Source organism: Caloenas nicobarica, chromosome 14, assembly GCF_036013445.1.
Source record: "Caloenas nicobarica isolate bCalNic1 chromosome 14, bCalNic1.hap1, whole genome shotgun sequence".
Lineage (NCBI taxonomy): Eukaryota > Metazoa > Chordata > Aves > Columbiformes > Columbidae > Caloenas > Caloenas nicobarica.
Window position 1 is genome coordinate 1,834,445 of NC_088258.1, and position 26,763 is coordinate 1,861,207.

At 47.7% G+C, this 26,763-nt stretch overlaps 1 protein-coding gene across 2 annotated transcripts in view; it reads right to left on the reverse strand.

The window, feature by feature from the left end:
* The window catches only part of LMF1 (lipase maturation factor 1), a 181,030-nt gene that overhangs the window by 51,881 nt on the left and 102,386 nt on the right, over nucleotides 1-26,763 (reverse strand). For both annotated transcript variants that reach the window (XM_065644838.1, XM_065644836.1), the window contains one exon: nucleotides 3,537-3,704. In XM_065644838.1, coding sequence (XP_065500910.1) covers nucleotides 3,537-3,704 — 168 coding nt within the window. The remainder of the gene's footprint in view (nucleotides 1-3,536; nucleotides 3,705-26,763) is intronic.

Sequence of the window (26,763 nt, forward strand, 5' to 3'; positions counted from 1 at the left end):
AAGGTGCCCAAAACCCCAACCCCAGCACTGAAGTTTAGATGAGGAGACACACATGTCCCCAGCACCTTGGTGAACGAGGTCCTGCCTCTGCGCAGCAGCTATAAAATGCAGGAAGGACAACAATAAATGATAGCAAAAAGCTTGGAATATTTAGCAAACTCTCAGAAACTCTGAGGTTCTATATGAACAAAGGGCAAACTCCACCTCAGGCTTATTTGGAGGTTTCTGTGGCTCAGACCGGCCGTTTCTCACCAGGTTGTTTTTACAGGGCAGGAGCTGAGTTACATGTCTCCTCCAGCTCCATTCCTGGCACAGACACTTTGCAGCGGTGTTGCTCAGCACGTCAAGTCTGGCACCTGCTTACCATAAATCCCTAACGACGCTGAAAACTTAAACGTCCATTTACTGCAATTTCTGGTTTAGATTTCGATTTCTATGTACTGTAAATGCTAGAATGTTTTGTTGGGTTTTTTTTTAAAACGATGCTGTCTATTTACCTTGGAGATTCTCTGTAATTGGCTGCCGTTCTCCTAAGATTTCTTTCTAAATGCAAAAGCATGCTCTCGGCACAGTCTAAAGGGGAGGCTTTGCCACTGTCACCTGCCGATGCTTTCATGCCGGCTGAGATTTCTGAGCAGGTTCCCTCGCTGGGACGGGTCAATGCACGACTTGGGGTCTCAGGAACCCAAGGGGTTTAAGTTCCACCAGACACCGCAGGAAGAAGCAAGCCTCATGGGGCGATGTCAACCTGTGCAGATGGGAGTTTGGGAGTCTTTCCTTTTGGAACACGTGCGATGGCACAAACTGTTCAGTCCTGTTGAGCACCAACCTGCCTGTTTGCTGTGAGAAATGCTCCTGAAGCTGGGACAGGTGGGACCCTGTGCCACACCGTGGGGACAGTCCCTGGCGCTGTCCCCATTCCGCAGCCCGCCCAGGGGACACGCGGCTGACGGGGCCTGGCCGGAAAAATCTTGGATGACCTTTTCTCTCCGCTCACCTTTGATCCTGGCAAATGTGCTCTGGGTGCTGCAGTTGGACAGAGAATCTCTCTGTGCGCAGATGTCCTGCAACAGCTACACCCACAGCTGTAAATCACAAAGCCCTCCCCAGTCTGGTGGTTGGCGACAATGAACGATGATTTTTCTAATGGGAACTGGCCAGCATTCAACCCACTCCTTGATTATTTTTTTTAAGCAAAGACTATTTATATCAAGAGACTTGCATTAAGTAAGACTCTCTGATTTATTCCAGATCAAAAAGCAGCCAAAGGGGGAGATTTCTGGAAACCTGAGCTACAGGGACTCGTATCAGTGCCGGCAGACCCCAAATTGAGATCACAACATTAATGCACATGAAGCATCAAAACCGTGGGGTGTCCCGACTCCTCGTGCACCCCACTTTGGGTGTCATGAGGACACGGGTGGGTGGGTGAGCATGGGAAGGGGATGGTCCCTGCACAGTGTGTGTTTCAGCCACCGTCACCCATATGGCCCATGGACAGGAATCGGTGACGGACAGACAGACCGACATCCATCCATCCTCCCGGGGGCTCTCCGCTCCCCCAAGCCGCTCCTCTCTTACATTTCCAAACTCACTAAGCCTTTTTCCTTACAGATGTGAACAAGGCAAGAAGAGTAACTTCACACTTCAACAAAAAAAAAAAAGACTTTTCTTTAAAACACAGTTTTTTTGGGCTCCTGACAAAGCAATATTCTCCAGGCCAGTTAGAATGTGGAAAAATACACTTACTCAACCTCGCCACCACGACTCCAATAACAATTATAAAATGTCCAATAAAACTTGCATGTAATGTCAATTCAAATCTTGAAAAGCAGAATTAAGTGGTATATCAACATTAAACTTTACTGCTTCCTTTGCAGAGCAGAAGTATTGTCAATAAAAGTCATTCTGAATGAAGAAAAGGGCAGTAAATATTAAATAAACAGGTTTTTGTTGAAATGCTATAAATGCACCAGAGCTGCATTTTACACTGGGACCCTGTTTTCCTTTGCAGACTCCCCTCATGACAGAAATCAGTCAGTAATTGCAAACTATCAATAAAGCGCCAATTAAAGGGTGGTTAGATGCATGCGTTTACAATATGGCATTATGAGCCTTCAGTGTATGGAAGTTGGCTTTTTCAGATCCCACTGGCTCCGTCTGAAGTTCCCCAGCACTGACGGTCGTGCTGTTCGTCAGGGGCCCTGCCAGGAGCCGGAGGGCACTGGAGCTGAGGGTTTGGGGCGCATCCCCCGTGTGCCACATCCTTGTCCCCAACCGCGACCACGGCAAGGATGGAGAAACCCAGAGCCGAGAAGGGGATGAGAGAGGAGCCTTTGGTCAGGGTTTCTGGTCATGGACATCTACTGTGGCAGAGATGTGAAGACAAAGCATCACCACCTCAGTCCCTTACACTATTATTTTTCTGCCACGGCAGAAGCGAGCAGAGCATGACAGCTCTTGGCAGCCGTGCCAAAGCCTGGAATTTGGCAACGTGGTTTGTTTTCTCGTAAGCCACTCACCGTCGTGTGATCTGCTCCTTTCTGGGTTTACTCACCTTAGAAAGAGCCACCACCATGATCCCTACACTTCCTTACACGCAGAAGTATTTCTACGCGCGATTCCTGCTTGTTAATCCAATCTCCATCCGATCACAACACCGCCTGCTTCTGCAACAAGCAGCCAACAGAGATGCAACGTTCTGTTTTGTCCATGAGACAAAAGAGCAGGGTTTTTTTTAGGGTTGGGCTGAATATGATCCTCCAAGTGACCCTTAAAACCTCAGGTGTGATGCCCATCGCAACCACAGCTGGCACTGTGTGGAGCAATGACCCTCTGGGTCAGGGCTCTTCTGTCCCTCCAGCTGCCCGAGATCCAGCCCAACAAAACCAAACCTGAGGCCAAAAGACATGCCGAGCGAGCAGAGGTCCAAGCTGTGTGTTCGGTGGTACCCAAGCACCACGGGATGCAGGAGAAGGAGTGGGCATCTCTGCGAGGGCGCAGATCCCGTGGCTTCTATGTCGGCCCTTTCAAATCTGATCAGCATTTTTGTGCTTTATCGATAGAGTTTATAAGCTGTTCTCCAGTTTAATCATCACACGTGTTTACAGGAAGCAGTAACAGCTCCCAAGGATGAATTTCATGATGCTGAAGCAACATTGAACAAACGGCGCGGTCAGCAAGAGCTGAGAGCTGTGCTTCTGCAAGTCAGAGTCACTGGGGTTCAATGAGCTCCTTGAACTATCCCTGGGCAGAGATGAGAGAAATCAGATGCGGTCTAGGAAATTATATATGCAGGAGCTTCTGTCCTCTGACTTTTGCACAGACTTATTTATTGCATGTGCCAAAAAAAAAGTCAACTGGAATGTGAATGCCATTAATTTTTGAAGAAATTATTTTCACTACGAACCTCAGTCTGGTGGTTGTAAAGAACAGCTTAAGTGTCTTCGGAGATAAAGAACAGCCCTTGGATGTTAAGAAAAATCCCTCCAAAGGGTGAAAGATGTCTATAAGAATTAACTTCTGGAGCATCTCACCTGGAAGAGGATCTGCAGGAGGCCGTGGACGATGCTCATCCGCCGTCCCAGGAGGAGGAAGAACGGAACCAGCAGCTCGATGAAGTGATTGACCAGGGTCTCGAACCGGTGGAACCACCACGGCGAGCGATGCATGAAGTAGGCGATGGGGTTGGGCACCGGCTGCGTCTGAAAGATGGAAGAAAAAAAAGAATCAATCCCCTCCAAAGCTCATCATTGCGGGGAGCAACAGAGCTCTGGGTCTTTTCCTTATTTCTTTCTCCAAGTTTGCTCGCGGGAGAACTGTCCTTTGCCGCTGGACACTCCTTTCTAGAGCAAATTAATTCAGTTTTTTTTCTGCAAACCCAAGGAATCTTTAAACCAACACATCTTTTAAAAAACCAAGAGTTTTAATTTTCTCTTTTTTCCATCCTAACCAAACCGCACTCATCTTAAATTAAACCCGCTATTATTTAATACTGAAATGCTACACATAGCTCGACACCAACGGCTGTTAAACCGCTCTGGACATCATCAGAGCAATGAAACAGATACAGAAACTGAGAAAGAGATTTTCTCAGGGTCACACGGTAGGTCACACAGAGCCAGGAATAGAAACCAGATTTCAAAACTTAGGAGATATTCTTTCAAAATGTTTAAATTTGAAATAAATGTGGTGGTAGACTTGCTTTCCAAAATTGTAATTTGGGAGAGGAAAGTGTAATTCCTCTAAACATGCTATATTGGTTTAAGGTATTTACATACTGGCCTTGTGACAATATTATTCTTCTATCAGCCTGAAATTTTTTGACACTGGGAGATCTTCCATCCAGTACAGTACAGCTGCAAATTTTACAAAGGAAACAAACACAAATCCTGATATATTAGTAACTGCCACCCTTAGAAATACTGCAATTTTAGCAAAAAGAAAAAAGTTAACAATTCATCTCAGCATATCTGACAAGCCCAAATCCATTAGAATGGTTTTAAAACTGTGACCAAAAAAGAAAAAAAAAGATGAACATGCAAATTTTAATTGAGGGAGACACAACACATCTTTAAATTATTTGCAACTAAATCAAAAATACAAACAAAACAAGGAAAATAACTGTACGAGGCATGGCAACCGAGCGTGCTTCCACTGCCAAATCCCACAACTATTGTAATTCCTTATTAGCAGAGCTGGGATTAATAAAGCCATTGCTTTCTCCGGGTTGGAGCTGCCGCGAGCCCCAGGACAGCAGACCGCATCCTTCCTCCCCGGCCGGCGGGGCCGGATGGAGCCGTGTCGGGGTCAGGGGCTCCGCCAAGGCCACTCAACGAGGGGACGGGAGGTCACGGCTCCCGGGTGCCACCGAGGGTCCTTCCCCTCCACACGGGACCTGTTTTGAGTTAATCTGCTCGTTGGGCTCTGCTTGAGCATTCCCAGAACGTCAGGGAGGCTCACAAACAGATTTTTTTTTTTTTACCTTGATCCCAAATTGCTGAGAAATGCTTTTATCCTTCCAAAAAGGCAAGTCGCTTTCTTGTCTTCTTGGATTACTTTTAAGTGCTCTAACCATGATGAGGTATCAGCCCTACAGGTTGTAACGTTTGGCCCAAGACGAGCTGGTTTCCAGACGTAACTGCCTGATCCCAACAGGGCAGAGCTGCAGGACGGTGATGCTGCTGCGTCCCCGGGCGGGATGCAGCCGCTGGCCTCTCCCCATCGCAGCGCGCTGGATCCGCTCTCTTCGACGCAGACAACACTTCTGACGAGGGACCACGGAGAACAAGCAGTATTACATGTGGAATTCCATCCCTACTTACACATGTCATTAAATCCCATAACGCGATGGCACTGAGCTGTTGGGACATTTGACTGTGGCTTTGCAAGACTGCATTGACACTGTTTAATTTTAAAGCAAAGATCACAGAATGGAATCGTTGGGTTGGAAGAGACCTCCCCAGCTGCCCCAGTGCCCCCCCTGCCACGAGCAGGGACATCTGCACCAGCTCAGGTTGCTCAGAGCCCCGTCCAGCCTGGCCTGGGATGTCTCCAGGGATGGTTCAGCCACCACCTCTCTGGGCACCTGGGCCAGGCTCTCACCACCCTCAGGGGCAACAATTTCCTCCTCATGTCCAGCCTGAATCTCCCCTCTTATTTTAAAGCCATCACTCCTTGTACTACCGCAACAGGCCCTGCTAAACAGTCTGACCCCCACCCTTAGCTATCGAATGTGCCACTCGGTTCCCCCATCCCCTTCCCCTCCATCCCTGGTTCACGCTGGTGCCTCATCTGCCAAGGTCAGCAGCAGCCAGCACATCCCACCTGTCGCTTTGGGCTGGGACTCAAGATATCGTCCCCTCGATTTGCTGTGCTTAAGGGCAAAAAGAGAAAATTCTTGCTTCTAGACCCGCTGCAGGAGGACAAGAAGTAGAAGAAAGTTCTTGGTTTGGGCTCATGTAGCAGCCACATACGCGTCCACGTGGGGACGGTCCAGGTCTGCCGCGGTTTATCTCTCGCTGCTGTGCTTTTTAGCAGCAGCTTAATTCTCATCCTGAAGTAGAAGTAGGAATGGGGAAAAAAAGCATATAAATCTAGCATGGGTTAATAATTCACTGACAGGTACTGTAGCATCGCCATCCTTCACTTCATCAGCGCTGGCACTACCACGGTGTCAGCGGGGGCAACACCGCGTGACCGGCAAGATAACTTCAACAACAAGCATCCACTCCCAAGCCCCAAAGTCTAAACCAGCAGCAGACACACCGCAAATAACACATGGTTCCTCAGCACTTGTTCTGACAGAAGAAACACATTTGGTAAGAGCATTGCCAGAGATGGAGCCTCTGGGGACACCATCGGCAAGGGACCCTTCCTGCCCACTGCCACAGCGGCTTTTCCGGCGTGTAAGCCTTGAGTATGTACAACAAAACGCAGCGATGGAGAAGTGATTCGCATGTATCATTTGTTAAAAAGCTGCTGGGGGAGGAGAGCGCGGTGTGTGTGTTCCTCCCAATGCCTTCCAGATGCTGCAGCAGGGGTGTCCCGGGGAGAAATCCCTGTTTACTCAGGAACGGGGTGTTGAGGCAAGAGCAAAGACCCAGAGCAACGTGTGAATCGCTGCGGCCCCAAACACAGACACCTGTGACGCCAGGATCACTTCACCAGCTCGTTTCGCCGGGGACGCTGAGCTTTGGAGAAGCATCTCGAAGCAGCCAGGAGTTCGCCGGCATCGAGATCTGTGAACCCCGGACACGCACACATAGAAAAATGCAGCTCCGAGTCAGCTGCAACTCAACAAACAAGCCCAAGGCAGATGCGTGGTGTGGGGAACAGAGCGGAGCCCTTGTCTCCAACAAGCCCCATTTCTGGATGCCTCCGTGAAACACGTTTTTAAATAAAAAAATGATTAGCAAAAACGGGCTTTATGTGTCAGCACAAGGTGCAGTATAATAAACTTTCTGCCTCCCTCACACCTCCAGCAGCCGGAGAAAAACTGCACTGCAAATGCGTTTTGAGATCAGATCGGGGAAAATTAATTCCATAATTCACGGGGCAGATTTGTAACGTGTGACTGCGGGGGCTGCTGGACGAATTCTGGGTCGCCAGCTAAGGCATGTTCTCTGGCTTGTATCTACCTGGTTTTATGAGGGCTGGTAACAGATTCTAAAAATATGCACAATAAACTGTTTTTTCTCCCTAAGGGGTCTATGGTTTAATTATGTTCTTAGTGAGAACCATTAAAGTGCTAAGTACCTGAAGACTCCTAATTTACTAAACTATACGCTACTAAAACCCAACAGAAGGCTATTATACACCGGAGTAAACGCTCTTCTCTGGGACTGTAAATGCACACGGTCTCTCCTCTCAGCCTCCTTATTACATAAACTCCGACCAAGTATTTAATCCCGGTGCTGGATACCCCAGCTCAGCCCGGGGAAACCTCCAGGCTCTCCTCCACGTGTGCAGGAAAACAAGTCCCACATTGTCCTTGAACAACCCAGACGGGGCCGGGGATGTGATTTTTATAGCGGCACAACGCCCGTGCAAAGAACCGGGAGGGTGGGGAAGACCCTGTCCCACCAAGATCATAAACGAGGAGGAGCCCAGAGATATATCAACTAAGTTTTCTCCTTTGCAATGATGGGTTTTTAGCTTCCTTTGCTCTGTGACATGGATGCAGGAGCCTCTCTTGTATCTGCTCGCTCGGCGGAGAACCTCAAATGCTCGAACTCACCAGGCGTCTTTCAAAAACCAGCACAAAGTTACGAATTAATCTGTTTCAAAAAGGTGAACAAAAAATCCATTCTTCTACCTGTTTGTATAAGGTAAACTCAGATTATCTATTGAGTCAGATAACCAAAAGTATACTTGGTGTTAATATTAAAACAACACTAAGGACAGCCTTTCAAAACATCACCCTGGGTGCCTATCGCAGAAAACTGGCTCGGTGAAAAACAAAGCAAGTCATAAATATTCCTATACACTCTAGACACCACCATTCTTTTTCCCATTGAAAGGCACCTACTTAACCAAACCACTCAGATCTGAGTGCACTTAAAGGCAGAAAAATCTAGAAAAACAGAAGAAAAGGGAGAAACAGCAAATATGAATAAATGATGAGAGGAACCAACTATTCGGTCAAAAGAAATAGGAATAAGTTGGTGCAATGGACACTTCATTAACGGCTTGTGGGCACCAGAGATTCCAACAGGGAAGACCAGAAAGAGGTGAAGAAAAGCAGCCTGAGGGGTATTAATATTTTTCTGAGCATTTGTGGAAGGCACGGACGAACGGTAAAGCACAGTTCTCCAGCTTCCCGAGGCACCGAGGCATGAACTCATCTCAGCTTCAAAGCAAAGCGCTCAATTCCCTCGTACTTCAGACCAAAAAAATATAAAGGATTCTCCATCGCAGAGCATAATTTGATCAGCATGATCCAGCAGGCTGTTTTCTCTGCCAGTCAATTCTGCTTCAGATCTTGACCCTTCCTCCCGACGCATCTGCAGATCAAAGCTCCACTTTGCCAAGCCCCAGCAGAAACAGCGTCCCAGCCCCGTGCAGAAGAGCAAGAGGCAGAAAGGAGATAAACGGGGTCGCCGGCAGCTGCTGGGAAGTGTGGGGAGATGCGTGTCGTGACAGAAATCAGACCGTCTCGTGCTGCACCGTAACCAAGGGCTCCTGCAAAACACCCGTCGTCGTAACCGGGGGGATTAGGGAGAGCTGCTGCTTCCCGCCGGTGAGGCTTTGCGGTGGGCACCGTGATTGATGAACAACGTCGGGATTTCGCACAAAGATACGCATGTAGGCAAGGGTTTGGAAAGGAAATTGAGCTGGGAACTGCTCAGCCTCTCGTGCAAATCCCAGCTGCACCTCGTGCCGTGTCTATTTTATCCACACATCTCCACGTGCGTGCTGCTAACATACCTGCACGCACAACAGCTAACCAGTTAGAAACAGGCCGTTTAAAACTTTCCAATTATCAATACGATTCCAATCAAAATCAGAAAAAACTGAAAAAAGGCATCCGTCTTAAAATGCACAGAGATCTAATGTCGGGGTGGGTCACAAGGGGTCCGCTCTTCAGTAACGCAATATCAAAATAATTAAGTCTCGACAGATCTATGAAAAAGAAAAGTTACCTATATGTTCTTGCTGGGCAGAGCTTCCCTTGTCCAGTCAATAGTAATATTCAGTTCATAGAAAACCACACTGGAATCTGCCTGCTTTGAGACAGCAACCCAAGCCAAGGAGATGTGTGTTTGACTCGGTGCCAGCACGACCATAAAATGTTGGCAATTTAGTAGAGACGTAGTGCCGCGCCACTCTCCCAAAGGACCTAAATAAACTTCAGATGTAGAACATATATTTTTACTTTTTATATATATAAATCTGCTGTTTCATTTTTAACTCCTTTCCCCAGCCGTCCCTCCGTCTAAGGTTTTTCAAAGCTGAAACAGGTCCCTACTTCTTCTGACCGAGCGAAGCCTCAGCAACGAAAAGTTAAAAGCATGAAAAATCAGAGAAATGATTCACGTCTGGGCATTGGGTTTCTTGGGGAATGATGGCTGCACATGTGGCTCCAAATGCCGGAGGGGAAAGGGTCTTGGGAGAAAATTCTGCTGTGCAATTTCATGCCTCGGTGTTGTAAAATATCCCAAGGATTTTTTTTTTCCCTCCTGTTCGCAAAGTTGCACTTGCAAAGTCACCAGCGTAGGTGAAATGTTCCTGCCACATCTGTGACATCCGAACCAAGCTTTGCTCATCATGAGTCAGCCCTGACTTACCCCAGCGAGGATGCGCTTTACCTGGATACACCAAAATGACGGATTTTCGAATTCCAACAAGCTGGGTGGGGGCAGAAGGATCTACAGCTGCACTGTGTGCTTTTCCAGGCTGCAGCTCCGAGCTGTCCTGCACTAACAAAAAGCACATTTCCACAGCCCACAGCATACCTGTTTATTGACACTGTCCCTCCACGGCGTGCCTCCGAGCTGCCCGCCTTATATAGAGTTAATTGTGGATGTATTACAGATTCACCTATTTATTCTGTACATTCTTGGAGCAGTCCAGAGCTAAAATTACACAAGGAACTGCTGAACTGCTCAGGCTATTTATTTGTTCAAAATCCCTTTAAAATAATTAGCGGGGGCCTGGAACAGACATCTTGGCTCTGGTGGGGCCAGAAGAAGGTGGTGAAACCAACCGCGGGTCATTCCCGCCTTTGGGGAGAAGGTTTTTTTATTAAGAGCACCTGAGATGGGGCGTTTTTGGTTTAGGGAGCGGACTGGGTTGGAAGGTCTGTAAGAAACATGAACTAAGAGCAAGACATCCTTTCCAAGGAGGTCCCATCCCAAAGGCAAAGGGGAGCTGCAGGAATCCTTCTCCCGGTTTGACAGCCAGTTGCCATCAAATGGCCCTTTCCTCGGGCGTCTCTTATTCGAGATTTTCCAACACAGAAACACACTCCCAGGCCTGGTTCTTTCCAACAGAGCCCACCTTCCCCAGCGGATCGCGACGCAGGTCGCTCACCAATATTTTAAATTGCCATTTAAGAGCATATTGCAAATGTGATTCTTTAATTGGTCACTGTTACGGCTCTCTATTAGAGAAGACAAGTTTTTCCACACAAGGTAAGCCCTTGCGAAAGCACTGAAAACATTTAAAAACAACCCAGTCCTGATATATTTATTATATATTTCAATATGTATAAATAATTTCATGAAAAGGAACGTACTGAGTGGAAACTCCATTTAAAATGTGATCCCAGATGGTGGCAAAGCTCTAAAATTGCAAGGCAACATGTAAAGAAAGATTAACGACCTCAAACAGGCACAAATTTATGAGGTGAAAGCCCCTGTAATCCTAGAGAAAAATGATACCAAACGTTAGACTAGACAGCTAGAAAATACCTCTGCTTAGTTCATGTGGCCTCTGCCATTTTACATTTTCTTTTAATACACATTATTCTGGGTTCATTTAGCCTGTTCTCCTGCAGGCCAGAGGTATTGCCTTGGTCCACGAGCACGGTGATGGATTTGCCAGCTCCCACCAGGTACTCAACGGGTAAATCAGGTCACAGACAACAGCTCTGCTGTCCCGTGGTCTTGCAAATGGGTTGTGAACTGTCACATCCCGGGGATAAACAGCCCAAACGAGAGAAAACGGAGCCAGGACACCACGTCAAGCATTCATCATCACTGCAAGACCCAAAGCTCCACCATCAAGTGGATCGAGATGATGGTGCTTAATGTTTCCCACACTAAAGCTCATGCAGTTCCTTATTCTGCCTAAGTATGAAGCGTTTCAAAGGAAAGTATGTCGACATTTCATCTCAAAGAGCACAGGTCACCCCAGGAACCAGCGTCTTCCATGCTCTTAATTCTAGGTAGGACCAGTTGGGATCTCGTGGGTCCCACAGCCCATTTTCCCGGGATATCTGGCACCTCAGAGACTTCCCTGATAACCCTGTGCTGTTCATCTCGCTGATGATTGCCCTCTGCGATCTCTGCAAAGTCTCTTGCATGGTCTGCATCACCTGGCACAGACAAATAGCTTGGTGCCCAACAGGGATGTGAATGAGATGGATGAATTCCCCCCAAAATGCCTTCAAGCTGCGGGTGGTTTCCCTTATCCCACGCTCGTGCCTTCACTCCTGGGCTGTAGCACGTCCAGAGGTTGTATTTCTGCCCGACTCCTCCCGGGCCTGAGGAACCTGCCCAGCAAATTTTCCTGCGACATTTTTCTGTGAGAATTTTCAATGAACTGGGATTTTCTGACCTTCTCAGCAAAGAGCTCCTGGCACGCTCTAGTTGATAATGCAGCCGTGGCACGATATCCGAATCAGTGTGGTTTTAAACCTCCACAAACAAAAGGAGATTCAGTCAGCACAGCAGAGCCCGGAGCCCGCGCTGCGGTCACACGGAGCGGCTTTGCTGAGCTCACTCCTTCAAAACACGGCTGTTCTCCGGTTTGCTGTCACCCTTGGCTGCCGACGAGCACCGGGATGCCACCTGCCATGGGAAATGGGTGACCGTAACCCGCGGGTATAACAGGGACAAGGACACATGAACCAAAAGCCGCCCCAGGGCTCCTGTCTGCTGCTTTGCAGATCAAGGTCTCTGTTTTGCATCAGAAGCTGCAGAGCCCTGGGCTGTGATGGTGTTCTGCTGCCAGCAGATAGAGCTGTAACTACCAGAAGGTCGGAAAAGTGTGTAAAACGCAATTTAAGCACTAAAAATACAGATCGCAGGCTGCTCTAAGCAGCCGAAGCTGAACCTACAGCATAAAAGATGGTCCGAGGAAGAGGAAAAACTACTTGCCACAATAAAAAAGAAGGCAAGCTTGTATTCAATGAGGACAAAGCCCATATCCCCAGAGCACAGCCTGCTCTCCCAGCTGAGGATTTATAGGAAAATCATCTCCTGGGTGTCCTGCTATAACTCCGTTGTGCTTGGCTGAGAACAAGTGCAGCAAGGGGAGACGCTGTGCTGAGGAGCGTGTTCCTCTGGCACCCACAGCCCTGCGAGTGCCCGCGATGCCTGCGGGGACCACGGCAGGTCATTTTCAGCCCTTTTCCTCTCATTTGAAAGGTCCCAGTGAGGGAGGCTGCCAGGTCTCCCGCAGCACAGAAGCCCTGGGCACAGATGCAGGGATAACGGAGCTGGTGGGGTCACAAAATCCTCGTAGATTTGCCCCGAACAGGAAGCTATTTCCAAACCAGCCAGTGCCTGTTTTCCATTTCCACCAAAGGCCCTCGCGATGCAGAACGGTCCCTTTTCTCTTTGGGGATGTGCTTTGAAGGGCAAATCTGCTGCTTTGGCGAGAGGGTAGAAGAACATCTTTCCAAACGTCTTTCCAGGGACCCTGGACTTTAACCTGCCATTCGCGACTCTAAAAACCTACCGTGGCTACTCTCCCAAAGGCCCTCGTTACTTCACTCTTTTCCCTTTTTAAAAGTTCGGTGCTAAAACCAGGATCGTATCTCCTTCAGAGGGCTATTTTTTTTTTTTTTTCTGGTGTGCATAAATACGACATTCAGCACCAGGCCAAGGAACACATGGGCAGAACCCGCGGGCGGCGAATGCCAGCAAAGCCCCCAGCTCGTGCCTGTGTTTGGATTAGGCAGTTTCGTGGCCTGGACATTTACAGTTGGGTTAGTTGGCTGTTGGTTTTTTTTTTTTTCCCCACAACTTGAGACAAACAGTGAGATCTTTCATAAAACGCGTTCACAAAGGGTAAATTGTGCCACGAGGAACCGACTACCTGGACGGCCATTTGAATTCTCTGAACTGGAACGCCACCACGCTCCAGGCCGAAGGCCGCGCCGGGGGCATGAGGGGGAACTCGGCGTCACGAGCTGCCTCGTTTAACTTTCCAAATGCCCGAGAGACACAGACATTTCAACCAACTGCCCTGTTTGAGCCATCGTTGTTGTAAATGAAACATCCAAGGGGTGGAAGAGGCCGAGGGGACAGTGCGAAGGGCATCCTGGCGCTGGTTCGCTCTGCGAGTCACCCGGGCTGGGCTGAGAAGAGTTTGAGCCAAGGCAGAAAAAGAAGGAGAAAAACGTAAATTGAAATTTTCATACTAAAATGAAACAAAAGAGTGATCCCAACACTGACCAGGTGTTTTTGCAAGGCTCAAAATGGTGAAACAAGCTGAAGACGGTCACCTCCCATCCATCCTGCTGGATTTTTATACAAAGAGCTGCCACACGTCCCCCTAATGCCTTTAACGTAAAACATTCTTCCAAAATAACAAAAAACCCTGACCTGACTCTTCAGCCCATTGGAGTGGTGCAAAAATGGATGGGCATTTTTAAGGAAATAAACGTTTTGCATAAGGTTCTTGGGATGTGAGAAAGCGCAGGGTACGGGGCTACTCTACCCTTCCATACTGAGTTCACCCAAGAACCCGGCGGTGCAGACAGAAGACGTCTGTGCTTCTGTGGACCTCACCTCTTTGCTTCAGACACTGAAACACACGTTTCTAACACATATTCTCATCTTGTTTCATGTCTTCTTCCAACCCATTATTCAGCAGTAACACCTGACAAATCTGCCACATACATTTTCCAATTTATTGACAGGTCCTGCATCGCTATAATGAAGACTTTTTTTTTTTTAAATGCAAAAAGGTTATGCCAATTCAATCCAACTTGAATATGTAGATAAAATAACATATGGTGTATCTTATTGCCATTCTCCTCTAGAAACTACAGTGATATGAACACCACGATAACTCCACTCATTCCAGTCCACAGTATCTTACAAATTTAAGTCTTTCTCTATAGATGAAGTTAGTACAGCTCCTGGATAAGCAGGCAAAAAGATTTCTCTGTGATACTTGGTCAAAATGACCTTTTAAGTGGGCATAGAAATTACTCATCCCTTTCACTAGATGCTTGGTGATGCTCACACTAAGGTTGCTTTACTCTGTACCAGCTCCACAGAACACACTGTGGCTGATTTGGGAGATTTCAGGCCTAAGAGCACTCACAGAGCAGGATGGAATAAAAATAATCCTTTCATTTCCAAAGAGGGGAAAAAAAAAAAAAAAAAAAAGATAGAAAAAAATCTGCCACAGCAGAGCAGCCTGGAAAGCAGCATCCCCTTCAGCCCTTCGCCCCACACGAACACAAAACCAGGAAAAAACAGGTAACTGTCCCAAAGATGCAGCCAAAAGCTTGGCAGGGATTATTTCTGTTTTTAAGCTTTCTCCCTAGTAACAAAGGATGTAGACTGAAAGAATTTAGGGCAAGCAAAACAATTCACTAGAGAACTCTTTGCCATGTGGAGCCGACGCACAAACTCTTCCAACAGTTGGACAAACCCAACAGCCAATTCTGCCCTCGCTCGCCAATGAACGGCACCTCTACAGCTCTTCAAACAGGCATCGTGTCTTCTTGGGTGGATATCACCCCAAGAACTATCTTTATTGTTTAATTAATGCGTTAAAAAAGTGACTTCTTACAAAGACATGACAATTTGCTAGGAAGTAATACACACAAAGTGCGACATAGACAGAAATGTTAAATTCCGCTAATGCCAGGAAACAGGCTTGGGCATCTTTGGACATCTGGATACAAATGTGTGCTTGTTATAAATGTCCTTGTCCTGCTCAAGGCCTTTCTTGGGTAAAAATAATAATTACCTATATTTTTAAGGACAATTTAGGAATGGAAAGTTCTACAGTTCATTCTTAATAACTCTGGTGGTTTACCATCCAGCACAAAAACGTGGCAGATTTTAAGCAGCACGTGCTGGAGTAACTCGTTAACCGAGATGGACTTCAGGTTGTCTGCAGGGTTGGGTGAAATCTCTCCTACCAGCACCAACCAATGTGTATCTGAACGTCCAGATCCTTTTGCTTTGAGGCCCATAAAGTATTGCGCTTGTGTAATCGCTTTGCTTGTTTTGTAAGCGTTGCTTGTTTCTATGCTTTCCTAAAAAAAAATAAATACATTCCACAGACAAATAAATTCTACCCAATAAATGTGTCGTTCTGCCATCCCCGTGGACATAATAATGCCCTCACACTTGTCCCGAGTTGGACAGCTTGCAAATCATCGTTATAAATAAGACTCCCGATCTATGCCAAACTTCTCATTTTTAATAAAGCCTTTTACCTCCTTTCCTAACACCAAATAACGTCCCGGAGCACGAGCTCTGACCCAAGGAGCGATGGTGGCCGCGGTGCCGGCCGGTCCCCATGCTCATCCCACCGTGTTTTCCCCCGGGGCGGGTTTTGGGGCTGAATTTCTCGCATATTCCGGCACCGCTGGCACCAGCGCGTCACCCCCGGGAGCGCCACGCGCCTGCCCCAAACACTGCGCCCATTGATGCCGCGGGCCGGGGCGATGCCGGGGAGGGGGGCGTGTGTTTGTCTGATGAAGTGAGGTTCTCGCCGGGTATTTAATATTCCCCGTCATGCAGGCCTGTTTCTCCTTGAGCCCGCCTGTCAGTTAAGCCCGGAGATGTTTATTTTAACGGCCACTTGTGGTCAAGGCTGGTGCCAGTTGTACGGCATCGGTTACGCAGATTTAACACTGGGGACTCGGCCCCCGGCTCCCAGAGCACGGAAAGCAGCCAGGGCCGCCCCGGCCTAATGTGAAACAACTGAACTCTTCCAGCAGCCCCTGCTCCAGCTTTAACCCTTGCTGGGCTGCCTCCGCAGCACCGGCTCACCCGGCAGCCGCAGACGTTGTCCCCATGTCCGTCCCCCCCAGCCTTGTCCTCTGTCCTGCTCCCCGACCCCCCCTGGCAGCAGAAAGTCTTGTTGGGGTGATGATCTGAAAGCTGCAAGAAGAAACAGAAAATGCATTCAGTTGCTTAACATAGCATTTTTTGGGGGGGTGGGATAGAGAGGGTTTTTATTGCTGTTATGGATTTAGCATCGCCCCAAGGGCACAGCAAGCGTCTGCCGGGAGCGATGCCCCAGGGTGAGCGCAGGATGCTCGGCACCCCTGCCCGGTGAAGCCGGCACCTCGCCGGGTGATGCCCTGGCCACCAACATGTCCCCTGGAGCTACACTCTGGTGACACAAAGCCAAGCCAGCTCACACCCTCCTCCTTACAACGGCACCCCCTTCCTCCCCAAACCTGAGCCTCGTGGAGAGCGAACACGCATCCCAACGCTCCTGCAGCTACGCAAGAGCCAGGAGGATGCTAAAATGGTAAATAAACTGTGGGGCCGCGGCAAAATGATGCATCGTTTTTGATCGTCTGGACAGCCTCCAAGATGCTAATCAGCCCCAGATTAAGTCATCAAGCAAACTGATGAGCAATCACATTTTGTCAGTACAGCTGGACATCGTTACCTGGGAGCTGATCTTCCGCTGGAGAGGGACGGCGGCTTCTTGCCACTGATCGGACTGCAAGAAAGCGGGAGGACTAGAGAGGACCTGCGCCCAGCTGCTCTGGTCTCCACAACACCTCCAGCTCCATTTCTCCACCCTACACGTGCTCATCAAAATTGCCTTTTACCCCTCAAAGCAATGACTGCTGTGCCGGTCCCGATCCACCGGCAAACGCTCCTGGTCTCAACGCAAGCACGTGTTGAAGTGTTTTGTAGAATTACTACACGTGTCAAGAGGGAGATAATTATTCTATGGAGAAACACCAGCCTGTGGAAGTGCTTTAAATCACAGATACCGGTTAATAACTATGTGGGACAACAATTAATTGAAACCCGCTACTGGTGAAGTACAGAGGAAATCTAAGCATCGCAACGCTCAAATTCCAAGTTCATTTGTCAAGAATTTGTTAATGGGAACAGATTCAAGGCTCGTTCCCAATGTAACCCCGCCGGGTTTGCAGAGCTCTAACGGATCAGAGATTTTCTCTAAGAGTTAAAACCTGCCCGGTAAATAATTTAAAACTGGAGGAGAAGCAACCTAAGAAGAAAATACAAAATATGTCTCGAAGAATCAGCACAAAATATTCATCCTGAATTTCTTGCCTTAAAAATAATGAAATAAAAAAATACATGAATGCCGGCAATATTAATTAAGGGAAGGATTTCTTCATATATTTTAATAGAGCTTAAATGGAAATAAATTAACCAGAGTTGCTATCAGGGAGTTTACTCTTTTAACAGATCTTAGACATGGATAACACAGCATCACGTCTCTAAAAGATTCTTTCCCTGTGTTTTTCTCATCTGTGTCAGTTTTTCCACACCCAATGCACCCCGCGCTTTATTAGGCTGGACTGAGATAGGAGGGGGTTCAAGTCCCCCAGCCCCCGGTGCCAGCGCACGTGGGGCTGCCCCGTGTCCTCCCTCGGTGACACATCCAGAGATTCTAAGTGATGACCTTCATAGAAAGACCTCGTTATTTGTAATGAACAGACCATTCCTAATCCTTACATTTTCTTCGCACTGCAGCTTCTGGAAGCAGATACAAAATTATACAGAAATATGAGCACATAAATCAAAACAAAGCCCTACAAAAATGACCAGCTCCACTGTCTCACCCAACAAACCCCCTTCACATCTGCTTTTACTTAAACAAGAGATAAAGTTCTGCTATAGCCCAACAAATTTATTCCATTTTGCCATTAATCTTGTAAATAAAACGGTCATTTAGAGCACTTGCTGCAATGCCAGTATAACGATTTCTACAACAACCTAAGTATTGCTGAAATAAGAGGAAACATCCCAGTGTGTCCCCAGCTTGTTGAGGCCACGTGTGAGCAGGGCTTGGACCAGGGGATGTCTGAGCTCTTGCCCAACCTCTACTGCTCTGCAAGTCTGATAAAACCCATTTTAAGCCCAGCCTGGCTCCTCCTCTTCCTCCCACCTGCTCAGAGGCCACACGTGTCTGGCAAAAGCAGACAAATCGCATGTCCTGGGTCCAGGAGAGGTTTAGCTCTGCCAGGAGCTCCAAGACGATGGGTTGCCAGGGTGTCCAAAGGCACCCAGAGTCCATCCCGATGCACAGGGAAAGGGGACGATGACATTTAAGTTAAAGCAAAGCCACAGCAGAAAAATTGTCTGCAGCTTCTTTTTAGTTAATTCCTCTAAAAAAAAATTAAAAAAAAAAAAAAAGAGAGAGAAGAAACTATCTATTTCAGAGCAAGGTGATGGAGATGAAACCAGAACGCAAGCTCGGATGCTCTGCAGTAAAACGCTGGGAATACGAAGGCAAAGCTGCATTGTGTTAAAACTCAAGACTAATTTAAAGTCTTGTTCCTTAAGTGCAAAAGCTGGAATCGCGCCCAAGCGAATGGAGGAGGGAAAAAATAATAACCAGACCAATTGTATATTTCTCCTAGAAATTCCGTGGCAGAACGTACCTCGCGACTCGCACTCGCCAGCTCCAATTTCAATAAATCAACACGGCGCAGGGTAACAGTAGCACAAGTCTTTCTCTCTTTCCATAATACACCCAGGTAAAATCACCGTGGAGCAAAGAACAAAATGCTCATTCTTTCTGGTGCTTGGCAAGGGGACAAATTACTTTCTGCACCTCTCTGTGTTGAAGGACTAGTTATTAAATACAGTCTAAGCTGCCTTTCCAGCTGTACTTAAATCAAGGACAAAATAAAGCAAACACGACTGTCCACAAGAAATTGGGAGAGCAAAAGAGCAACGGTAGGATGAGGCCACCCCCACGCACGTCTCTGCCTACCCAAGTATTTAAATAATTCAGATTTTCAATGCAAAGCCACCCGGAGCCACTGCCCAGCCCTGTGCCATGGCCCACAACTTTTGCCAATAATTTACGGATTATTCCAACCGTCTGAGCCCAGTCCTGAGCATCCCACTGCCAAGAAAGGGCAAACAAGAAGGTGCGAGTGAGCTCAGAGCTGTCCCATTTGCTCATCCCAAATGTGTTTGCACAAAAAAACCCCAAAAAACAACAACAGTGTTTTTGTTTGGATAGGGGTTTGTCCATGTCTGGGCCTCAGTTATGCTGAACGCTGTGGAAATACCGAGGAAGTGAGAGATCAGAGCAGAAAGGCTGAAAAGACACGGCAGAACTTCAGGGAGGAAAGGAGGACAAAACAAAAAGTGACGCGGCTAAAATGCTTATTAAATCAGCGCTATATTAAATCACCACTATATCAAATCAACGCCATGGGCCAGGACAGAAGAGGGGTCTCCGTGGCCCTCGGTCCCCTCGCCCACATCACCTCCCCTGGAATGACATTTGGTGCCACTTCTGCTGCAAATCGCTTGACATTTCCTTTCGAATCCCTCTCCTCTGCCAGGACTGTGTTACGGGACGGCACCAGGAGGGAAGAGCCAGGGTTTGTATCCAGCCTTCTCTTTTCTCACTCTGTGCCAAGAAGAGGATAGCTGGTGGGAGCAGAAAACATCTACAGAGATTTTTAAAACATCAGATTTCATTTTTTCCCCCCTGAAATCTGAATTTTCAGTACGTCTCTAGAGAACTGTGGTTTATCACAATCACAACCAGAGTGTGCAAGCGGTCAGTGGGTCCAACCCCCTGAAACCGCCCCTGGAAACCTCTCCTGAAAGCCACGTACCAGTAGAACCAGTAGAAGATGCCCCACGACCAGTGACCCCGTGCGCTATAGACACCCAGCAGAGAAAAGCAAAGACTTTAGGATCAGATACTGCCATAAAAAGAGCAGTTAAATGGAATTAAGCCACAGGTTCATCCTTATGGGGGGCAAGAGAAAGCAGAGTGCCACGCATAGGTAATTTGGATTTTCCATTACATTCTTCAGCATTTCTCCACAGAGGCAAATTTCCCTGAATAACCCCTCAACTATTTGTTGTTATTAAATTACATCTTTAGCTTGCCACATAAAACACCTTTGAGACTTTGTGCCTTCCATAAAATATTTAAAAAGCAAGCTTCTCGCCCACACAAGCAGCTCAGTGCATTTAAAGTATGCGCCAACCCCAAAAGAAAAGAGTTGCTAGAACCAATGTATTAGTGATTAACACATTTCCAAGTCGATGCACTAATTAAAATAAAATTTACAAATAAGTAAGCCAGGAAGTAAAACTCTTTAACAGCACTTGCTATTAAAACATCTACAGCTCACCATAGACAGCAATTTCCTCCTATATTTAAGGGAAAAAAATAGTTATGAACTGCTAACCATTGCTTCATGTAAAGCTGGTACCCGCTGTTCATAATCTCTCATTCCCAGGGATCAGGGACAAAAAATGTGGCCAACTCCGGAAAGCACCACAGGAAATACTACAGAAAAACATGGATGGGGATCATTTTAATTTGACTTATAAACTGGGACCACTCCAGTTCAATAATGACGACGCCGTTGTCACCCTTTAGCAGATGCGCCCGGGCCATGACGGCAGCCGAGCCGGTGTCACCCCAGCCCCTGTCCCCCCAGAATCCCTGCCCTCCACACCGAACCATTTCTTCTATTTCCTCACCTTGCTGCCGGTATATCTATCAAAACTACCCAAAGAATCTGCTCTGTATAAACACTACTACGGCTGACCTTACAGAACTTGACTATTTGAAGGCAATCCCTTGTGAATAAAGAAATAAACCAGAATTTTCCAGTTAAAAAATAATTGAAAAACAACTCAAGAGTCTTATCCCAGAGCAGAAGTTCTCAATACGTAGCCGGCGGGATACTCGTTTCTGATGTTGCCACCCAAGGAAGCAGTCGACATTGCGTGAACACACAATTCAGCTGCGGGAGAACCAGCTCTGGTCTACGGCGGCAGCTTCTGTGCACACACACAAGCAGCTACAAAAGCGCAAGCCCCACAGTTAATATTCACATGGACAAATATGTATTTATAACGGAACTAAGCGTCTCCACAGGGTCTTGACCCCGTGGACCAAAGGACAGAAGGGTCCTGCAGTCGCACACACATTTGCTCACATCTTTTTGGAAAGCTGCATCTCTCCGAGATGCTACAACGGGCACCTCAAACAGGCAGAGCAACGACTCAGTCCCGCGTTTGTTAAAAAGCACGAACGGCTAAAGTAATTGTACTCCAACAGTACATCTTGACTTAAAAAGGACTGAACTCCAAAAAACATGACCCCAACACCCCGTTCACCTGCAGCCCATCTAAATGTCCAACTGGTCCCTAAGGCGACGCAAATGGGAGGCGGGAAGAAAACGCCGTGCACGAAAGTACTGCTTCATAATCTTGCATTTCACAAGACAAAAAGAAAAATCACTGCCGCATTTAGATGGAGGAGGCCAACAGCTTTGAATGTAAATAAATTTGTCATTCTTCCCCGTGAGGACAGAGAGCCCAGCAAGCCGCTGGCACAGGGGTACAAATAATGATCATCCTTGGAGACAGCACATCTTCAGCAACCCGGGATACTGGTACCTGGAGAAATACCAGAGAGATCTGTGAAGGTTCAGGAGAATGGAAGTTAAATCACTGCAAAGGGAACTCAAAGACAGTCTGGGTTTAAAATTCAGATTTATATGAATTTGTTTTCAGCGCTTAGATTGCAGCAAACACTTTGAAAGAGTCTCATTAAAAACTCCCTGTCCTCCTCACATAAGCTTTGACAGGAAAAGCAAAGAGCAACTAACTTTCCAACCTAATTTGAAGACTTGGACGAATTAATAAATACGGATATAACAAGCCCAGGAGAGGGGAGGAGCAGGGGCCAATCAGCGCTTGATGAACTCCTTTCCCAGGCTCAAAGCAGCTAACAAGAATGCGAAAATTTGGCTTTTGTTCTTATTCTGGTTATTTTTAAAGGGGATTCTTAGATTATTAGGGACCTCTTTGTGCAGAGGGTGCCAAGAGGTGCCGGTTTACAGCCCGGACAGCGGGAGCCTCTGGCAGGGCCGTGGTGTTGGAAGGAGCCGGATCCCTCCCCTCCTCCTGCCCTGGAACGGCTTTAATGAGGAGTGGAGTTCCCGGTGGATATGGAAAAACTAACAGCGGCGGCTGCTGCTGGGAGGAAAACGGGCTCCTGGAAAAAAAATAAAATAAAATCGGGCGGCTGTAAGGAGATGCGAGTGGTGAGGCGGAGAGGAGGGGCTTTGTACCAGCATGTACCATCCCCTCGTCTTCTGCAACCACATCGGTACAACTTCTGTGATGGGATACAACCATGTCACCGTATTCTGTGATTTTATGTGCTGCTGGAAACTGTTACTTAACCCTGTGACTGTTCACGGCACCCACCGGGGACCAGCTCCCTGGTAACAGCATTTCTCCCTCAAAACTGAGCGCTTTAAAATTAACTTGCTGCTCCAATAAACAGCCCATTCGTAGTACCAAAATGGAAAAGGCTCCAGAGGTGGGACAGAGTTCAGAAGCATCCTGTGTTTCCTGGCACTTTCTGAAACCACAATTTCATTATTCACCTCGGGACACTCATGGCTGTTTACTGCCTTGTTTGCAAATGTGTCACGACTGGAGGGGGAGAGAAGATCTGGGGAGATAACAAAATCCACAAGTCACCACCAGAAGTACCTGGCTGTGGGCTCGGCTGCCTGGAGATATCGCAAACTACTTCTGACCCAAAAGAGTCTCTTACTCGATTGCCAGGGGTCCATGGGAGACGACAATAATCGTGTTGCTCAGTGTCAGAAAGGAACGGAGTGTCAGAAAGGCCAGAGCCACAACCTGCAAACCATGGCACAGGGGAAACCACGCCGGGCAGTGAGCCCTGGGCTGGGAAGGGGATGAAGAAATGGCATTTACCATCCTGATGAAGTCGTGGAGGTGGCAGCGTGGGGGCAGACACTCCAGCAGGAATAAAAGTGCCGGTGCAGACTCACTCCTGCTTTCAACCAGCAAGCTGGTTATTACTCACCAGTCAAAGGGAAGAGAGGAAAAGCTGCCCAGAGACATGCTGGAGCATGAGGTGTTTGCAATGAGGTGACAAAAATCCAACTGAAAGTGCGGGCAAACCCTCCTGCGAGGGTGTCTGGCACGTTCTGCCAGCAGTGGCCGGGTGGTCTGGTTGAGAAATGAGAGATTAGGACAGTTGCTCTCAACAGTACCGTGCTGGGTGCTGGGAGGAGAGCACCTGTGGCTCTGTAGGTTTGAGAACCCTCTAGCAGAGGACACCAAGATACACAGCCAGGCTCCAAGGACCTCCAGAGACCACAGAACTCCAAAGATCTTCACTCTGGCTGTGCCAAAGAAGAGTAGTGATGGACACTCAGGCTAGAAGAAGAGAAGGAGCTGGAAGGGTGGGGAACCCAACTGGAAAAGCTCTGGCCCAGCTGGAAGAGCAGCCTCTCTCCTAAGAAGCACTCCTATATTTTAAGTCTGGCTGCAGGGGGATGAAGAAGCTGTAAGAGGCTCCTGTTGGGTCTGAGCAAGGTCTGTACGACATGGTTGAGTGGGATAACGCAAGAGGGGCACCGTGAGCCAGGTGGGAGCGATGGGAAGCACAGGAGCTGGTCTGGCCCAAGCCAAGGGGAGCAGGAGGTCCCCTGGTCCTGGGTATTGGGCCAGGCAGTCGGGATGGGATTCACAGGTGAGCCGACGGGGTGGAACGGGATGGGGGATCAGACCCAGCTCTAGCAGAAGGAACCAAGGACCAAGAAAGCAGAAGGTTTCCCAAAGCCAGCTGGATGGAGATCAGAGACGAGGTGGTCCAGTTCCTCTGGTGCAAATCTCCCACCTCATGAACGCGATCCAGGTCCTGCAGAGCTAACGAAGCAAGAACTTCTTCCAAAAAGAAGAGGCGTTGAGGACGCCGGTGTAGAGGGCTGCTGGAGAGCAAGGCGAAGGCAACAGCTTGTGGAAAACGGCAGCTCGTCTGTAAGGTTTGCTTTGTCCAACAGCAATATCTGAATTTCATCTCTCACGGCTTCTCCATAAAGAAATTACAGTGGCAAAGTCCAACTATAAAAATCTGCCGAGCAGTCTGGGCACGGGCAGCTCAGAGACCAGGAGTCCCTGCAAGCACCAGCATTCTGGTCTCCATTTCAAAGGGGTTTTGACCTTTCCTTATCCTTCGTTTATGCTGCGTATCTGCCAACTCTCACCCCAGGGCAGGATAACTGCTGCTTAAATAGAAAACAGTAACTGCGGAACAGGAGGAGGATCTATTGAAAGAAATTCAGAATAACTGTGATTAAAGTGTATGAACACAAATGAAACTTTCCTACATGTTCATAAGAACAAAAATCAACACTTACAATTACATTCTAAGTACATTATGCTAATATATTGTTATATCTATGCATTATTATTATTATTAAAGCATTAAAGCGTTATTAAAGCAGTACTATTAGCTTATTATGGCGGCAATATTAGCTTATTATGGAGGAGATAATAGCTTATTACAGAGCAAAAAGGCAAGACATTGGTGAAAACACTGTTCCATATGGGTTTGGGGACCTGGTGGGTTTTGGGGCCCCGCGGGGCCGCGTGCCCGCAGAGGGCGGCGCTGCCCTCGCCGCCAGCCCGGCTCCGCACTCCCCATTTCGGCAGCCTGGAACAACGTATGAGGTGGGCAAGATGGGTCACACTCTGAATAAAGTAAACTACAGGAAAACGTAGCAAAAAAATACCAGGATGAACCCCCCCCACACACACCACACTGAGACAGAAGTTCAAGATCGCAATCGCACCCCTTGGCATAAAATTAATTTAGAGTGAAACTACACAACTGAAGGGAGGGTCCAGTTCTGGGTGGATGGTGTCCGGTGGGTTTCAGACGTTCGTGTTTCAAGGGGGGCTCGGCTGCACCTCCCGACACGTCAGACGAGGAGAACTCAGGCAGAGACAGCCCCACATCTGAGCATCCTCCGGGACCAGCTCCTCGCCACGGTCAGTGCACAGCGCGTGGCATCCACTGGCTCATATTAAATTTAAAAATACCAGACAACTATTGTGTGTGACATCATACCAAAATTCATTTTTCTAATATCCCTGGTGTAAAATTGTTACCCAGAAATTTTAGACAGAAAACATCACAGTGGTGTTAACTTTGAATTCTAAAAGTGACTTTTTTTTTTTTTTTTCATTTTTTATAAAAACTTCCTGCTATGTTTTACTCTGGGAATTTTTCGGATTCACTAGGAACTTGCAAAAAGAGAGAATTACACATGGCTCATGCCCACGAACAAAATACGAACCAGTGCACAAGCAGCAATAATTCCCTTACTTGCAAAGTCCCAGTTGTCAGGGAAAGGGTTAATTCTGGCAACATTGGAGCTTTATTGTGTGCGCAGCCAGAATTAACTTACACTACAAAATGAAACACCGTGAAACCTGTCCTGCATTAAGATTAGTGGAACTACATAATAATTTATGAACTGGACTATGGTTTACACCACAGACAAACAATCGCGAGGCAGGAGGTCTGAGGAAGCCAAAGGTTAAAGGTGATTGCATATTACCTGAACTTCCCTTCAATAACTCAACACATGACTATTAGCCTGGTTTATCTGGCTCTATTAAGAAGAGCCGATGAAAACTTTTAATCTGCTTCCAAATGGCTCGGGGCACTGGGTAGATATGAGCTTGTTTTGGTGGGAGCGCTTGAAATAAAACAAAAAGTGGGGAGCTCCGTTCCCCAGCCCTCGTTAGGAACTCAGGAGCATCGTCCTCGTAGCGGATCCTCGCTAAGGGTGATGCTGAGGGTGATGCAGCCCCTGCCTGCTCCTCTGCCCCCTGTACCCAAAATCCGGATCGCACCAAGCAAAAAAATCAGCATTTGGCACCAGGAGCCTTTCTGTACCGGGGACATTCCACAGCTGTAATTGCACCGTGGGTTTATAATTCTTATAAAGGTTCTTGCAAGTGGTTTCCCTCCGTACGCCACCTGTGCTGCCAACGGACACCTCTGATCGCACACCGCACCCCAAGGAGCCCTCGGGAAGATGCTCCTGGAAGGAAACCTCAACTGTAAATTACCACCAACTTAACTACAAGTGAGAAATTACGTTGTACCCTCAATCAGGATTGTAGGATCGTAGAACAGTTCTGCTTCAATGGTCATCTAGTCCAAGTAGGACGCCCAACTTGTGCGTGCCCCGCGCTGCCCTGGCACTCGGGCAGCGCAGCCGGCTCTGCTCTGAGTTCCACTTGCTCTAAGGAACCCCAAAAGCTGCCTCTGCCCCCCCGTCTCGCTCCCCCCTGCACATTGAGCATCCCCTGCTGCCCCTCGTCCCTCCTCCACTGCTCTCCGGACGCGGGAAACCAGCACCAAACATTGAGCAAATTCAACACACTTTGCCCCAAAATAGCATGACTTCAGCTGACAATAAAGAATGACCCTGCAGTCCTGCCAACAAAGTTTCTGAAAATAATCCTTTCATGCGTTTTATCTGATGGCAGCTGTAAGCATTTCAAAGCACCAGCA